Source organism: Archocentrus centrarchus, unplaced genomic scaffold (genome assembly GCF_007364275.1).
Source record: "Archocentrus centrarchus isolate MPI-CPG fArcCen1 unplaced genomic scaffold, fArcCen1 scaffold_42_ctg1, whole genome shotgun sequence".
Taxonomy (NCBI): domain Eukaryota; kingdom Metazoa; phylum Chordata; class Actinopteri; order Cichliformes; family Cichlidae; genus Archocentrus; species Archocentrus centrarchus.
The window spans coordinates 1,375,561-1,393,775 of NW_022060268.1; the positions used below are offsets into that span (position 1 = coordinate 1,375,561).

Genomic DNA, 18,215 nt, shown 5'->3' on the forward strand with positions numbered 1-18,215 from the left:
AGGGGAAAGCGGGGCTCCACTCACACGGTTTACAGTGCGGGTGGGGTGCTGCTGACTTCAACTGAGGCTGTAGTCGGACAGTGGAAGGAATACTTCGATGACCTCCTGAATCCCACTGACACACCTTCTGTAGTGAAAGCAGAGTCTGGGGACGAAGGAGATGACTTGCCCATCACCAGGGGTGAGGTCACTGAGGTGGTTAAACAACTTCTTGGTGGCAGGGCCCCTGGGGTGGATGAGATTCACTCTGAGTTCCTGACGGCTCTGGATGTTGTAGGGCTGTCTTGGTTGACATGCCTCTGCAACATTGCTTGGAGATCTGGGGCAGTGCCATTGGATTGGCAGACCGGGGTGGTGGTCCCCATCTTTAAGAAGGGAGACCGGAGGGTGTGCTCCAACTTTTGGGGGATCACACTCCCAGACTCCCCGGTAAGGGCTATGCCAGGGTGCTGGAAAGGAGGGTCCGTCCGTTAGTCGAACCTTGGATCCAGGAGGAACGATGCATTTTTCATCCTGGTTGTGGAACGCTGGACCAGCTCTTTATCCTCTCAAGGCTATTCGAGTGCACGTGGGAGTTTGCCCAACCAGTCTACATGTATTTTGTGGACTTGGAGAAGGCATTCGACCGTGTCCCTCGGGCTATCCTGTGGGAGGTCCTGCGGGAGTATGGGGTGTCTGGCCCGTTGTTGCGGGCCATTCAGTCTCTGTACAACCGCAGTGAGAGCTTGGGCCATATAGCCGGTAATAAGTCGGATCCGTTTCCTGTGGGTGTTGGACTCCGTCAGGGCTGCCCTTTGTCACCGATTCTGTTCATAATTTTTATGGACAGAATTTCTAGGCATAGCCAGGAGGTGGAAGGCTTCTTCCTCGGTGGTCCCAGAGTTTCATCTCTGCTTTTTGCAGATGATTAGGATGTCTCCTGGCCGCCTCTTGGGTGCGGTGTTCCTAGCATGTCCTACCGGGAGGAGGCCCCGTGGTAGACCCAGGACATGCTGGGGAGATTATATCTCTCGGCTGGCCTGGGAACACCTTGGGGTCCCTCCAGATGTGCTGGAGGAGGTGGCTGGGGAGAGGGAAGCCTGGGCTTCTCTGCTTAGGCTCCTGCCCCCGCAACCGGTACTGAACAGTACGTGGTTGTGATTTCATAACAGCTGCCCTGATGCTCACCTGCTTTGTTAACATGTCACCAAATAGTCCTTTATGAGTCTCCACAGGTGACAGATCCAGATGTGCACCCTCTGACTGGGAGGATAAACTACATCTGGATCAAGACCTCAGTCTGATGAATACACTGCAGACACTTTCACTGGTGATCGGCTTTATTTTAAGCTTCAGCTCGAGTGTCTTAACTGTTCAAGAGATCTCTGTGATTTAACATGACAACAGCACAGAGAGAACATTTCCCCACCAGCTGACAACAGGGCTGCTGGGGGGGGGGGGGGGGGGGGGGGGGGGGGGGCAGGCGGCTCGACGCTGTACGCGAGCATCAGCACTGAGCTGCACCTGGGTTTTCAGAGCTTTACTCTGAGGGATTCAGCCCGCATACATTAGCATCAGTCTGAATGAAGAAGAGAGGGAATTTCAGATTCCTGATTTCAGAGGACCAATCAGACACACAGGGATGCTGCCTGAGAGGAGAGAGATGCTCCTCTTCTTTTAGTCTGTGGGACCAAACGAGGCCGTCTCCATACGTTGCCTGTTTCCTTGGTTACCTGTGATGGCACACACACACACACACACACACACACACACACACACACACACACACACACACACACACACAGATGTAGTTTCTATTTGTGACACTCAAACACACACAGAGTGGAGAAATGCTTCAGCGGGATGGCAGGACACGCTGGACAAACTGTTCTGATCTGTACACACATGCTCGGCTGATAATGTGCCCGCTCTTTGCTTTAGATCTGATCTGCACACACACGGCAGGTGCACTGCTGACCTATTTGGGTGCGCAGTCCTCATATTTTGTTATGTTTGAAGCTTAATTTGCCTGAGGTTGGTTAGGTGCATTTAGCTTTACAAACCCACATTTTAGAGAGTTCTACACAACTTTCAGAAAGCCGTTGTTATTCATGACACCAGGGGACATTCAGTGAATTGCAGCATTGTCATGTTTGCGTGCAGCTCGTGTGCGAGCTAGTAAAAACCACAGAGAGGAAGAGAGAGAGCGCAGTGAAACCGAGCTCCAATAAACTGCAGAGTTAATGAATGAAAGCACTTTCTGCAGCTCCTTATTCTGAGATGAAAACGAGCCAACATCAGGCCTCCTCAGGGAGTTTGTCAGTTCACTCCTTCCTGCAGGAGAGCCCACCCGTGCAGGCTTTCCTTCAGCGTCTCCGGCTCGGTCTCCAGACGGCAGCCGTCTGAGTACAGAGAAGCGAGCTCGAATAAATGAGTTGACTCTTCAGCCTCAAACACTGCGCCTCCTGCAGCGGGACCTCAGCATGCGGCCGGGCTGAATCCTTTCCTCAGCTCCAAACAGCTTCATCGTGACTTGCACAGACAGAAACAGAGCTGTGCACTTTGTCTTCACTGTGATGACACGTCTGCTAAACTCCCCATGCTTTCTCAAATTCACCAAATTACATCTGAAATATGTGAAATCATTTATCACTGTGAACTTTTGTCTTTATTTGTTTGCTGTGCAGCATTTTCCATGTTTGAAATGCTTTATTTTATTGCCAGCGTGTGCACAAACTGCAGCACAACTTCAAACATAAATGTTTATTTCTGGTGTAACGTCTGAACGTGCGTCTGTGGGGACCGACTCGCTGCTGGAGCCTCTGCTGAGCGAGGCGGAGCTGCAGTCTTCTTCAGCCACTGATGCTGGTGCTTGAGCAGATGAAAGTGTTGGCTCAAAGATCTCTTACCCAGAAAGAGCCTCTTCCCTCCCATCAGTACCCCGCGCAGGTCTGCCAGGCTCAGCCCGCCATCTGCTCTCATTTCCCTGTGGAGCAATCATCTCACAACTGGAGTGACTGGCTTCATGTTCCACATGCAGCCAGCATCAAAGCCCACATCTTCTAGACACTGGTGGTCCTGATGGATGGCTCTTCAAGGTTCATTAACCACTCACCATCCCACGGCTCACACAGAGATGCTCGAGGTGCAGCTCCTGCTGAGTTCTGTTGGTTTGGCTCGGGTTTACGTTCTGCCAGCTAGCATCATTTTTCTGAAGTCCAGCCTGTGGAAATTTGAGAACATTGAATTGGATCGTTGAGCTGGGACACAACAGAAGCTTGGATAAATTCAGTGTTTGCTTAATCCTGGAACAGGAAGAAGTTTTACGAGGTGCGATCAAAGTTTTCCTGTTTTTAATTTGTCCAGTCTAAGAACAGCAGGCAGAGGTGCAGAAGAAGAGGATCCTGAAGGGACAAAAAGTACAGTTTTGTTTTCTAAAGCAGGATCCTGCAAATGAACAGCAGCAACACTCTTAATACTCAGTGGTTTTTAATGCAAACTTTCTGCACTACATTACCCAACAACCCACACACAGGTGACATTTTTTTACGTTAATGACAGGGCCACAAAGACAGAGAAAACAGTCACATTACACACTGTGAAAGAACAGTTTGGTCCCAGCTTACAAAATCACAGGTTAGGAAATGAAATGAGAAAAATCAGACACAGCTCAATATTTTTTAAAAAAGCACAAAGTGGGTTAAAAATGCAGATGTATAGAAAAAGGATCATTTATAAAAGTGTTCAAATATCGATCAAATTAAAAAGCTGAACTGAAATTACAGAGAACATTCTGGTCTCTGCGACGGACAGGGGGAGATTTTTATGGAAGCTTGAATCCACCATTGAAAAAACATTTGGAGTTAGCTCTGCCAATCAGGAAGCTCCGTGAAAGAGGTCATTTCCTCGTTACCCGGAAGCAGACGACGCCAACGTACACGCACTCAAAATCAGGAAGCAACGGTATCAGTGAGCTAGCAGTGTGTAGCACATGTGATCATCAGGTTTGTGACCTTTGACCTTCTAACCAATAAGAGCTGAATAAAAGGAATTAATGTGTTCATGTTGAACTGTTTGACAACTGATGCCTTCAGCCTTCCTGCTTCCAGGTAATAAGGAAATGGCGTACCATCATGGTGCTTCCTGATTAGCTAACTCAAAATTTTGCTTCTGTAGATTCGACAGATTTTAGGGATTGCAGAAATAAAGTTTTATACTTTAACAAAAAAGAAAAAAGAGTGGGCGTAATGCCTGAAGATTTCTTCAAAGGATAACTGTAACAGTGTAACAGTGGTGCAGCTGCTACAAGTCTCAAACATTCCTACAGTTTCTTCTCATTCAGGACGAAGTAAGGCTAAATGGCATCTTCAACAACTTTATTTAAAGCACAGCCACTGAACACAGGAGGAAATCCATCCTAGTCTCTAAATGCTCACATTAGCACAGACGCTGGCCGCTCGCAGGATTATATTCAAAGCTTCTGTAGTTTGACTCGTGTTATACATTAAGTAACCTTATTGTTTTCCACTGTATTAATCACTAATCTTCTTCACCACTTAATAAGGCATGCTTATCGACACTCATGACATCATTTAGTTTTACATATAACACATATACTTCATCCAGGTGTTTCCATTTCACTGCTGCGCACACACTTTAACGCCAGGCAGCCACTCAGCTCAGATCAGCATATCTACAGATTAACCCAATTAAACCGTATCCTACTATGCTTATTCTGAGATCTGGATTATTAATCTGGGACCAGAGTAGCTCAGCACGATCCACAGTTCAAACTAATCACTATTTATCAAACGTTTGGCCTTGATGCTGAACCTCAGCTCATCCTCTGTCCTTTAAACCAGCTTTTTCATTGGCTGCCCCTCATAAACTGGGTGAGATGAGATGACCATTTAAGGATATCCTCTCTGTCTATGACATCATAGAGATCCAAGAGTAGAAACTGAGCAGCCTGAGCTTTTGGCTCCCAGTGATTACTTCTACATAACTGAGCTCAGTATCAAACTCTGGTGATGTTTAATATGAGCATGATGTATAATATAAAGGAAAACAGAACAGGTCCTCTTTAGCTGCTTTAACCCTCCATACCCCAACAGATTCTCTGAACACCTAAATTTAGCTAATAAACTGCTGTGATGTGTCAATTATTTTAATTTAAAGATTTAAACTATACTAATTTAAACTATATATGACCATTTGTACATTTGTAAATTCCTCATCCCCTGACCTCAAGTCAGGGCTCTAACAAAAGAAAACATGCATAAGCATGCTTTTTTTTTATGCCGATAATATCATAATTACTTATTGTCAGCTGATCAGACATGTGACGCTCAGTCACTGGACAGCTAACAGCAGCTAACAGCAGCTAACAGCAGCACTTACCACCAGAAAATTCCTGGAAATCCTCAACAGCTCACCTCAGTATGGCTCTCATCGGTCACCTGTGAGCTTCTCTGACTCACATTTCTGACTCCTTTCACAAAGTTTCACAGCCTCCACCACAGTAAATAAAGGTGGGTGATCCACAGCAAGCATTGTGATGTAAACTGTGACCTGACAGCATGCACTCACTGGATAAACGCTGGCTGGAGCGTTTGAGGGGACTCAGTGGTAGAATTGTAAAATACTGCAAAATATTTAATGGCCACATATCTGTTTTTAGTCCTGATTTATTGCTAAGTGTTGATATTATTAAATATGCTAAAATATAGTGTGTATAAAAGCCTTTTTTGTACACAGACAGTAGTAGAAACACGCTGGCCGGGGTACGGAGGGTTAACACAGCCTGTAACACTGGCATGTCTGCCTACAGTACTGTGACGGTGCTGTGGTTTTATTTCTGGAACTTTACCTGGAATTTAGCTTCAATCATTTAGCACAGTATCAACTTTAACCGCTTTTACAGAGTATGTAAAACCAACTCAGACATTAATTAGCTTGCTAGGCTACTTTGTACAACTGCTCAGTGACAGTTGTCATTTTGGCTGAGCAAATCGATGCCTGTGAACAAAACTCGACAAACTGTTTCTGTCTGAAACGAAACCGTTTTAATTTTGGCAGTAAATGTTGACCAGGAGACAGCCAGAGTTATAGCACTAGCTTCAGTAACTTACTGCATCATGGTCATTTTTTATTTGATTTGAACTTATTTCTTCAGTTTCCAGCTGCAGTGACAGTTTGTGTTAGGATATGAAAAACTGCAGCCTGAAACTTCCGCTGAGCTCTTTGCACAAAGAAACTTCACAGCAGCGTAATCTGGTTTCATCAACATTCACAAAGCTACCTACACCTGGAGCAAAACCAAAGGTGTGTGTCTTCTCTTCACCGCAGAGTGGGAGGGGCCGCTGGTTCTGTTTGCAGGGAGATGTGAAGAAAACCTGGCACTGCAGCTGTTAAGTGAGCTGATAACGGCTGCAGTCTCTTCCTTTCTCCCGCCATTCCTGAATTTTCTAGATTGATGTGTCATTTCTTAACAAAATGCATCTTGAGAGGTGGTGCTAGCTTCTCCCCTACCTGCAACGTCCATCATTTTGTGTTGCAGTCATCGATCGGTCTGTTGGTTGGTCAGATGGTCAGCCTGTCTGTCAGTCAGACGGTCAGTTGGTTGGTTGGTCTGGCGCTCGGCTGATGATCCAAGCAGTGCCCCTCCTGTTTCACTTCACTCGTCGTGTCTACAACATTCTTGAGTGTTGTTAGAATGTTGCCATTCTAGAGAGCTTCAGAATGGCCGTAACGTAGGTGGCTGCAACATTCTAACCACATCCTAGTCTGCTAAAACTGGCAGCCATAGTAAGTAAGGGGCTGGTCTCACTGAGAAGTCCATTCTCCCAGCTGTTCTGCCTCCTCTCCCTTCTGTCACTCGGCAGAGTCACTCTAAAGGGGTTTGGTTCTCATGGTCGGGACTCAAAGCAGAATCAGCCATCGGGTCCTGTCCCCAAACAGCCGGCCCAAATGAAATTAGCTGTTTTTCTCTGGCAGCAAAGTGATGGAAACCAAGCCAAGTAGAAGCAGTATTTGACTTACACAGTCATCACAGACAGCTGTTGGCACACTGTCTCCAGCTGTGAACCACTGATTGAACCATTTGTCAGAAGAGAGTGGTCATAGTCCGCATCATTAGGTAGCAGCCGGTAAGGTTTTGGCTAGTATTGCTGAGCTGATCTCAGGTCTGGGTGAGGGGACGCACACTGAGCCCATCCTGTTGAGGGACGTTGCTTTGGTCATGCCCTCGCTACCCACGGTGGAGAGAGGGAAGCTCTCGTAGCTCTCTGCGGCCTGGTTGCCGCACTGGCAGCGCTGCAGCGTCAACTTCAGCTCCCTCTGGAAGTTGCTGTTGAGGAAGCCGTAGACGACGGGGTTAATGCAGGTAGAGGCCATCGCTGTCAGGTGGCAGGCGGAGAAGACGGCGTCATGCTGGCAGTCTGGTAGGGCCTGGTGGTGCCAATCAAACAGAGTGTTGAAGACATTCAGCGGCAGCCAGCACAGAGCGAAGGCGATGACGATGGCCAGCAGCATTATGTTTATCCTCTGGGCTCCTCGAGTCCTCCTGCTGCGCTCCAGCATGTCCCTGCACAACACAGCGTGACGTCTATTGTCAGACATGAAATGTCACAGCAAAGCTCAGGCATAATTAATACACAATGCACTCAAAAACAGAACCAGCAAAGAACTGGCTTTACATAATAATGCAAACATGCTGTCACACAGTGGATGACAAAAGCCTGCGATGTGAATGAACTGGGTGATTAGGGGAGTGAAAGCTGTGCGACCTGCGACGTCTCAGGCGTAGGAAGATCCGGAGGTAGCAGAGCAGCACCAGCAGAAGGGGCAGGCAATACTGGAAGATAAGCAGCGAGGTCGTGTAGGCGAGGCGATGCTTGTCTGACGGCCACAGCTCCATACAGATCAAATGATCCCTTCAACAAGACAGACACCGCTAAAGGGTAGGACGAACCCAGAACAGGACATATCTCCATACTACAGCATGTGATAGATGGAAATGGAAGCTGAAGTTCTGATGTAACTTCTGGACTAACCAGTGTCCCAAAGCCTCTGTGCCTCAAAGTAATACCCCACTGAGCACTTCTTTACTGCTGCTACACTCTTAGAAATAAAGTATAAGTACTTTATTGTACCTTAGAGAGATCTGACAGCTGTCCAGAGGATCACTGAGGTAATGTCCAGGGCTTTACTGCTACTACATCATTTTAACAATTTTTATGAATATTTGCCTGCCTGCATACTGGACTCAAATCTAAGCTTAAAGCAGAGAGCTTTTTGGTCCCCTCAGCTTCCTGCATTAATGTTTCCAGCTTTTAACCCGATGAGCAGGCACAGTGTTGTTCATTCACTGTCTGAGTAAATGGAAATACTTCTTCAATTTTTTTGGTAAATGAAGTAAATACAAACATCCAGACATACCCCCTATTTCCTGTAGTCAGTGATGGCTTCACAGCGGTGAGCCTCAGGCAGCCTGGGGCTCTATGGATAAGAGACACTCGGGACAAAAGTCCTTGCATCTCCATCATCTGACCGGTTGGTGCCCCATGGCAACTTCCAAGCACAAGGGAAAAAGTATTCCCCAACTGGCTGGTGAGTGGCTGCTGGCTGATGCTGGGTGAGACTGGTCACACTGCTTAGTGGCAGATTGCAGCAGTCACCCACAGTTTGCATGAAAGATGCTGACTTGTCTGCCAGCTCTTGCCACTTACGCTCCAAGCTGCACTGAAGCTTGAAAAAGTGCAGCTCAGACCAAAGACTGAGAACATTCAGTGCTTTACTGCTGCAACCAACACATTTTTAAAGCTGCAGCTTTTACTACGAAGGCCACCGGCCCCCACTCCTGGACTCAGCGAGTAGTTTGGGAATGTTTGCAGACAAACTGGCATTGTCCAGTCAAACTACTGGCAACCATGGCAACATGCTAGCAGCCAAAGAAATCACAAGAAAGTTTTCGATGCAGCATCAGCTACACTATACTGCCAAAGGTATTCACTCACCATCCACATCATAGTTTTGAGTTCAGGTGTTCCAGTCACTTCCACGGCCACAGGTGTATGAACACCTGCAGCATGCAGACTGCTTCTACCAACATCAGTGAAAGAATGGGTCGCTCTCAGGAGCTCAGTGAGTTCCAGCGTGGTACCGTGATACCTGTGCCGCAGGTCCAGTCATGAACTTTCCTCACTGCTAAATATTCCACAGTCAGCTGTTAGTGGGATTATAACAAAGTGGAAGTGATTGGGAACGACAGCAACTCAGCCATGAAGTGGGCCATGTACAATCACAGAGTGGGGTCAGAGGATGCAACTAAACTGAAGGAGCAAACCCACTCTGGAAACTTACTGAAACTAAACAAACTGACAAAATTCAAACAGAAAATATGTAGGATTGTATTTTTTTTTTCAGACAGAAACATCCTTTCTCAGAGTGATGCTGAAAAGCTCATTCATGCATTTATTACTTCTAGGCTGGACTACTGTAATTCATTATTATCAGGCTGTCCTAAAAGCTCCCTGAAAAGCCTTCAGCTGATCCAAAATGCTGCAGCTAGAGTACTGACAGGGACTAGAAAGAGAGAGCAGATTTCTCCCATATTGGCTTCTCTTCATTGGCTCCCTGTTAAATCTAGAATAGAATTTAAAATCCTTCTCCTCACATACAAGGTCTTGAATAATCAGGCCCCATCTTATCTCAAAGACCTCATAGTCCCATATCACCCCAACAGAGCACTTCTCTCTCAGACTGCTGGCTTACTTGTGGTTTCTAGGATACTTAAGAGTAGAATGGGAGGCAGAGCCTTCAGCTTTCAGGCCCCTCTTCTGTGGAACCAGCTCCCAGCTTGGATTCAGGAGACAGACACCCTCTCTATTTTTAAGATTAGGCTTAAAACTTTCCTTTTTGATCAAGCTTATAGTTAGGGCTGGATCAGGTGACCCTGAACCATCCCTTAGTTATGCTGCTATAGGCCTAGGCTGCTGGGGGGTTCCTATGATGCACTGAGTGTTTCTTTTCATTCACCTCTTTTCACTCTGTTTATACTTCACTGTGCATTTAATCATTAGTTATTATTAATCTCTGTCTCTCTTCCACAGTGTGTCTTTGTCCTGTCTCTCTCCCCTGTCTGCCCCTCCCTGCTAGAGGTTCAGGAAAACTAATTATCTCTAACTATCTATCTCTTTATAGCTCAGCTCAGGTTGCTCCCCAGTTCGAAGTTAACAACATCCCTGGACTTACTGGCCCACACACGTATCCCAGATCTCACCTGAAGGGGTTGGCGGGAAGGCTGATGTTCTGGAATGGGTCATTGGTGAGGATGTTGAAGGACAGGAAGGGCAGCGAGATGAAGCAGGCGACCAGCCACGTCAGCCCCACGGCCAGGTAGGAGTGTCCGGCGGCCGGGGACCAGCCGGTGGGATGGAGGATCAGCTGGTGGCGCTCCAAAGCAATCAAAACCAGGGAGAAGACAGAAACCGTCACCGACATGCACTGAACAAAGGGCGTCACCTAGACAGGCACGAAACACAGCAAAGGTCAAAGGGAAAGTGTACTTCATTTTAAAAACAGGGGATTATCGAGGGGCCAGCTGGGGGTCCTGTGATCAGGGCCCTGGGATCTGCCCACCAGCAGCAGCTGCTCCACGTCCACTCTGTAACATCAGCTTTTATCTATTTATTCAAAGTGGATGCTGAACTTTTGCAATAAGCTCCGTTACATTACATGAGCTCAGGTCCTGCATCATTGCCCCACAGTAAGCACCTGATCCAGCGTGTCAACAATCAGAGGGGATTTTTTTATTTTCAGAATCCTCATTTAAAATATACATGAACACAAACTTTCTGCTGACCTGCAGCATGCCATATTCGGTCTGTGGGTAAAATACTGCTTAACCTGCGGGCACTCTTATAATGCTGCCCATGCTCAACTCTACAGTTGGCTCAGTGTAAGAGTGCGTCTGGCAGCACTGAAGCAGCAGTCTTCATTTCTGCTCCATCAAATCTGGAGACTGCTTCTGTAACATCAGCAGCATTGACTCACTGTTATGAAGCTGCTGCTGAAGTTAAAACGTTTCAGATGCCAAAGAGACTTGTAATTATAGCCAATTGCTTATCTATAATGCCAAAGGTCGTCTCACACACCCCTCTGTCTGTAGCATGCTGCCTCGGTGTGGTTCAGAGGAACAGGAGCCTCAGCCTTCAGCCAAAGCCTGCACGCACAGTCACTCACTCAGACTGAGTACGATCACTTTCCTGCTGAAGGTTCTCAGAGAAGTTGGCTGGTGCTAACGTGGGGCCCAGCAAAATACCAAAGCTCCTTCAGAGAGGAACCATTTCCATGTGGATGTGAGCCCGAGGCCCGAGGGTCGTGTTCGGCCCGCAGGCCTGAACAGAGTCGAGGCTACACTGATAAACCAAACTCTGCTTCATGCTTCACAGATTCACTTCCAGATGATGAACTAACACAGGCTCATATTCATGAACATAAATGGGCGTAAATCGTTCTGTGGTCTGAGCGGCGTGCCTGACCGAGGCTGTTTGTACTGCCACAGTTCAGACCTGGTTAAAGGACCTGTCTGACAATGATTGACAGTCACTGAGCAGGTGACAGTTTCCCTCCTGCAGGATCAGTGCCTGCAGCAGGTGTCACTAAGCAGGACGAGGGCCAGCGTCACAACCTGCAGCCACAGTTTGATGAAGATGCTCGCTCTGTCACTATGATCTGACTTATTAATGGATTTAAGTAAAGGTGCTCCTCTGTCTGAAGCTTCTCCTGATTTTTGTGGCTTGTTTGGACTGAGACGGTTGTATACTGCCAGCGTGTTGGTTATGATTTGATTGCTCATCGATGATCAGACCTCACAGGGCTGAACGTGTCATTACTGACGTCTGTGTGTGTTGTTTGTTCACGCTGACGGGGCCCTGCAGACAGCATTCGCTGCCTGTTTCTGTTTACATGAATGGAAAACGTGATTTTAGATGCTTCTCTGTGGCTGCACAGCCACGGGGCACAGGTAGTGTCCAGTTTAAGCACACTGACCTTACACAGGGCCTCCCCCAGCACCCAGCGGTCCATCAGGGTGTAAATGACGGTGACGGGCAGGCACACGATGCACATCAGGATGTCAGAGCACGACAGGTTGGCGATCAGGATGTTGGTGACGTTCCGCAACTCTTGTTGCCGGGCGATGATGAACACCAGACCTGCGTTGCCTAGCAACCCGATGGCAATGACAGCACTGTACGCCACGATAAGGAACGTCGCCCCACCTACCGAGGGCGGGCACTGAGAAGTGTCTGCCCAATCGGAGGCCTCCCAGACATGGAGGAGGCTGCTGTCGTTGGACATGGCAGGGAGGGAGAGGAGGGAAAGGAGGAAGTAGGGAGAGGGGAGCCCAGCGGTGGCCGCGACTCAACTTCCCGCAGTAAAACGCGGGATCAGAGCACAATGAGGAGGAGGAGGAGGAGGAGGAGGTAACAGGATCCAGCTACGTGCTGTGAGGAGTTTGGCAATGGAGTCAAATATAGATGCTGTCCTGTTTTTCTTTCCCCAGGGATCAGCTCTGCATCAGCGCTTCCTGCAAAGGACACAAAACAGTGGTGAGAATAATGAGACAGAGGTGAAGAAAGGTGAAGAGCAGGAACGAATCAATCTATCACCACATGCTGGTTCCCTCTCACGCTGAGCTGCACCCCATCATCCACAAATCCACTCATTAACATACGCCACGGGTGGGGGTGTAATGGCACATTATGCAGCCCAGCTCACCGGGAAACATTCAGCACAAAAATAACACACTGACTTGTTGGTGTTTGCTGAGATATCAAAGCATGAATGCTGCATTTTAAACAGAAACTCTAAAAACACTCCTCAGAGGCCACTCGCTTCAAAACCTCCCAAACAGAGAAACACTGTTCAACCCCCCCTTTAGTCTTTAATAATGTTCAGCCAGGCCTTTAATATCCATCCTTCAGATCTCAAACAAACTCTGAGGGTTAAAAATGGTCCAAATTCTTCCAGCTCCAATAAAATGATCAGTGTGGCTGTTACAGTCGAGTTTATGTCAGTGAATAAGAGCTGTTTATGAGCTTTAGCTAAGTCAGAATTTAGTAGGATGTTAGCTCAGTGTAATTCACTTTTATTTATATATTCATAACAAACTGTCGCCTCAAGGCGCTTTGTATTGTGGGTAAAGACCCTACAATAATACAGAGAAAACCCAACAGTCAAAAAAAAACCCCTATGAGCAGCACTTGGTGACAGTGGGAAGGAAAAACTCCCTTTAACAGGAAGAAACCTCCATCAGAACCAGGCTCAGGGAGGGGGGGTCATCTGCTGAGGGGGGAGAGAGACAGAGATTAATAATAACTAATGATTAAATGCAGAGTGGGGTATAAACAGAGTAAATAAGGTGAATGAAAAGAAACAGTGCATCATGGGAACCCCCCCAGCAGCCTAGGCCAATAGCAGCATAACTAAGGGATGGTTCAGGGTCACCTGATCCAGCCCTAACTATAAGCTTGATCATAAAGGAAAGTTTTAAGCCTAATCTTAAAAATAGAGAGGGTGTCTGTCTCCTGAATCCAAGCTGGAAGCTGGTTCCACAGAAGAGGCGCCTGAAAGCTGAAGGCTCTGCCTCCCATTCTACTCTTAAGTATCCGAGGAACCACAAGTAAGCCAGCAGTCTGAGAGCGAAGTGCTCTGTTGGGGTGATATGGGACTATGAGGTCTTTGAGATAAGATGGTGCCTGATTATTCAAGACCTTGTATGTGAGGAGAAGAATTTTAAATTCTATTCTAGATTTAACAGGGAGCCAATGAAGAGAAGCCAATATGGGAGAAATCTGCTCTCTCTTTCTAGTCCCTGTCAGTACTCTAGCTGCAGCATTTTGGATCAGCTGAAGGCTTTTCAGGGAGCTTTTAGGACAGCCTGATAATAATGAATTACAATAGTCCAGCCTAGAAGTAATAAATGCATGAATGAGCTTTTCAGCATCAGTCTGAGAAAGGATGTTTCTAATTTTAGAAATATTGCATAAATGCAAAAAAGCGGTCCTACATATTTGTTTAATATGTGCATTGAAGGACATATCCTGGTCAAAAATGACTCCAAGATTTCTCACAGTGTTACTGGAGGCCAAAGTAATGCCATCCAGAGTAAGTATCTGGTTAGACACCATGTTTCTAAGATTTGTGGGGCCGAGTACAAGAACTTCAGTTTGGTTCAGTATGGGGTGTCTGGACCGTTGTTGTGTAGAGTCCCTGGCCCCAAACCAAAATGTGGTGGTGCTGTGACTCTCAGAAAGATATTTTACTACAACAGAAACCTGTAGAACATCTAAAATATATGTACCATCTCGAGCTCTTCTATCAAAAACACGATGAAGAAAATTGTTTCCCCCACAGACTTTATGTCTCTGTTGTGCAGCTTGATTCTGGGTGAGCTGGAGAGCGCCCCCTATGGAACAGGGAGTCTAGAGAGTGAGTATTTGTGTGTAATGCGCAAACAGACTCTGTGGTCTTGAAGTCGAGTTCAGAGGCTCTCAGTGAATGTCACACAGTATAATGGTTTGAAACGTCCACCTGTGACACACACAAAGTGATGTCCCTTACACATGTATACACAAACCACCCACACTCACAATCTTTACCTGTTGCCACTTATCTGCGACACACTGAATTAACCGTTTAATTAAGATACAGCTTATTAACAGCATCAGCTGCTGCAGGCAGAGCCTCTGATTACACTGACATTAATATACACAGGGATACGATCAGCTACAGCCTCGCTCCGTCTGCCTCTCCCACTCTTTCGTTTCATTCTCCTCTGACAGCCTTTATTGGCCCCTGAGGGACCGAGCTGCCACCGAATGAGACACACTTGCAGGTGTTATTGCACAGCTACACACTGACTCACTCGCAGCATCCACCCGCTTGTGATCTTGTCATCACAAAGCTCGCTATCTGCTGCTCCCTCTCTCCTGCACAAACGTACTCATAGATTCACACTGTTTAAAAAAATGTGTGTTTACCTGAACGAGCAGGGCTGTGCGGACATCAAGCACTAACACAGCACAGCAGTATGTTTAATAAATTAACACCAGTAACATCTGGAAACACTTTTTTCCCTCTGCTGTGCAGAAAAGATGAGATATTTATTAATATATCACCTGCAAGACAACAATCTTTTCACACCTACGTTTCACTGTCACCTCCACGTTTCCACGTACAGCCCTCACATGCCTTAAACCGTCATTTGTTCTAACAGCCAGCAGGGGGCAACTCTACGAGCTGCAAAGGGAAAGTGCCAACAAATCTCAATTTAAGTTGACTTCAAGAGTAAAATACCACAGCCTGAAACAGGTGGAGCCCAGATCAATCAGTAACCTCCAATCATGAGCTTCCACCCCTGCAGTTCCTCTGCCATCCAGTAGAGGCGCCACAGTGAGTCAGTCCCCATAGACTGCCATGTTAAATCAACATGTTTGCACCCTGATACAGAAACTGCTTTGGTCTCTGTGGATAATTTCCTCCTTCATGACAGCTGTAGGGGGAGGATGATTCTATAACTCACCTGTTTGCATTATTAGGGGTGTGGCATCTTTGCCTGACAAGTGGATGGTGACACAGGCGGCTGTAGCTGCTAGCTGTTGGCTAGCTTCACCTCAGCTAACTCGAGTCCCTGAACTGGACCTCTGGACCGTGTTGGTGCTGTTGGAGCATTTGGAGCATTTTTAATGCATTTTTAATTATCTGACCAATAATATGGCTGCTGTGGCTTCATTGGACTCACAGACCATCCAAGAAGGCGGAGCTCCAGTTTGCTGAGTGAGATTTTATTGGATGTCACTGATTAGCAGGTGTCTGTGTGTGAGTGATGCTCCTGTGCAGTTTGTGCATGCTAGCATTAGCTGATAACTCGGCAGGGTCATCATCTGTACAGTTGACAGATACCTGCTAACTACTGGCAGGTTTCTGCCCTCAGGCTAAGAACCATCTACAAGTCCTTGAAGTACAAAGGGGTATTGTCCCAGTATTTCTGAGCACTCATAACTTCATAACTGATGAACACATTTCAGCTGTTTGTTTCACTTGCTGTTATGGATAAAATGACACTGAGAAAAACCAGATTGGGTCTTCAGATCCTGACTCCTGCAGTGGGTGTAAAACTGGTTTTATTGCAGTTTTCAAAGAGCTTAAACGTGAAAGCTCTATGTAGACATCTGCTGTGAAGTTATGAAGGATCAATAATGATGAAAAAGCCCAAAGTTTGGCCCTGCACCTGAGTACGTGAAGGGTCTGTAACTGAAGGTACGATTTAGCACGTGTTCATTAAATAAAGCTGACTGTGAGGGGGTCAGGCGGAGGCACTGATTGGTTTCTCATGGAGCGACCCCGCTGTGACCTCAGTCTGTCGACCTGAGCTTCATCCAGCTGCATCAGTTCCAGATTAAAGCTTCACTCTGCAGCCTACAGATTACAGTGTACACATTCAGGGCTTAATATCAATAAAATCATAAAGAGTCTGAGTGCACTTATTTCCCACACCAGCTCCAGCTGCAGCTCAGCGAGGTCGGCTAAGGTAACGTGCTGCCAGAAACAGGAAGAAGAAATGAAATATCAGAGGGCACATCGTCATCGGGGGTAAACTGGCAGAGCCCCGGGCAGCGCAGCAGACTCCTGCACGTCCACACAAATTCACATCAAGCAGCAGACTTCTTAACGTCACCGAAGATCCATCCCTGCACTTCAACAATTACAGCCCTGTGTCACAGTGCTTTCCTGCATTTACTCCACGATGATGCTTTAATCGCTGCACAGTCTGAGTGTCACAGTCCTGTTGCATCAGCTTCACGTCCACAGTTTAACTCCTGCAGGAGTCTTGTGGTCATCTTCCTTTACCTCAGATGATGTTCACGTGGAGCTGCACACAGGGACACCCGAGTGTGTCCACTGCTGTGACTTCACAGGATAGAAAACCACAGTACGCCCTGATGTTTCAGGCTTCTTCCCACTGACCACAGCATCCTCGCAGTGACTGACAGATCTGTTTCTCCAGCGTGGAGGACAGTTCAGTCAGAGGCATGAATGCAGAAAGTGCAGCAGTGCACCTGAACACACCTCTCCAAAAAGTGGGCATGCTTGGTTATTAAATAAGGCCGTTTAGATGTTTATACTCAGCAAATATTTTCCTTAACACGCACTTCATGGCTAACAGTCTGTTTTCTGGTGAGCCGTGCAGCAGTCAGAGGACTGAGATGGTGGAGAGACTCACCGAACACGCAGCTGAATGATGATCAGGCATGAAGCACCTGGTCTACCTGGGAGCGAGGAGGTCATCCAATCATCAAAATACACCTGAAAGCGTTTGGCCCAAATCTGCAGTTTTCTGGCGTGGACCAATGGCATGAACTCAGGGGGAGTCTGGCTGCCTTGGCTCAGCTGTTCAGGTGCACCATAAGTGGTCTGACGTCAGGTGTTTTGAGCCTGAAGCCCACGTCAGGCCTGCCTCCTGACACCGTAGCTGAGCCAGAGAAAGCAGGCCAGCTCATGCCCAGATGTGCCTGTTATCTGGACTGGGTGACCCAACATATTTAATCCTGTGTGTGGTTAGGGTTCCCTTCATGTTTCTACTTTCTTTCTCACAGCTTGTACTTTGACTCAAGAGCGAGTGCCACTGAGCTTTTTTCCACAGACCAACTCTTAATATTTCCATGAAGGCATGTTTGATGGCAGCAGCCGTGATGCCGAATCTTTCCTCCAGAATTAGCTTTGAATTTCTGCGGTAGGATAACAGAGCAGCCTCTCCTTCAGACGCTCACACTGTTCCCATTAAAGTGTTTCTGAGAGAAGTTCAAAGCTTAAAGTGGGTGAACGTCACGTTGTCAGAAGCAGAAAGGGAGCTGTCAGACGCAGATGGGGAGATGTGGGAGGGAGGACGTTTCAGACATTGTTCAACCATCTGTCAAGCGTGCTGGAGTACTTGTTTTAAGTCTGTGGTTTGAAGCAACGTGCAGAAATGAGGGAAAAATCAGCTTTTCAGTCAAATGGCTGAAACTTGAACCCGTTTGCTTTTAGTGTTGGTGCCACAAAGCTCTGCTTTTTGACTGAAAGGCTGCAGGCTGATTGGATTCAATTCAGTTCAGTTCTATTTATTTTATATAGCTCACAACAACGGTAAAGACCCTACAATATTAGGGGGGGTGTCTGATGGTTAGGGT

At 47.0% G+C, this 18,215-nt stretch overlaps 1 protein-coding gene across 1 annotated transcript; it reads right to left on the minus strand.

Moving 5' to 3' along the window:
* Positions 1-3,463: 3,463 nt before the first annotated feature.
* Positions 3,464-12,342, minus strand: LOC115777029 (neuropeptide Y receptor type 1-like). The gene is made up of 4 exons (XM_030724836.1): positions 12,034-12,342; positions 10,262-10,503; positions 7,767-7,913; positions 3,464-7,564 (listed from the first exon to the last, which is right to left on the minus strand). The coding sequence occupies exons 1-4, from the start codon at positions 12,340-12,342 to the stop codon at positions 7,114-7,116; spliced, it is 1,149 nt and encodes a 382-aa protein (XP_030580696.1). The 3' UTR covers positions 3,464-7,113.
* Between the last annotated feature and the right edge of the window lie 5,873 nt (positions 12,343-18,215).

Bases quoted from the DNA above. Each gene is read 5' to 3' on its own strand.
- LOC115777029 (XM_030724836.1), bottom strand. From the start codon at position 12,342: ATGTCCAACGACAGCAGCCTCCTCCATGTCTGGGAGGCCTCCGATTGG. The intron at 7,914-10,261 runs GTGAGATCTGGG...GTCTTGTTGAAG, and splicing joins CTTCCCGCCAACCCCTTCAG to GGATCATTTGATCTGTATGG. The intron at 7,565-7,766 runs GTCGCACAGCTT...TGTGTTGTGCAG, and splicing joins CTACGCCTGAGACGTCGCAG to GGACATGCTGGAGCGCAGCA.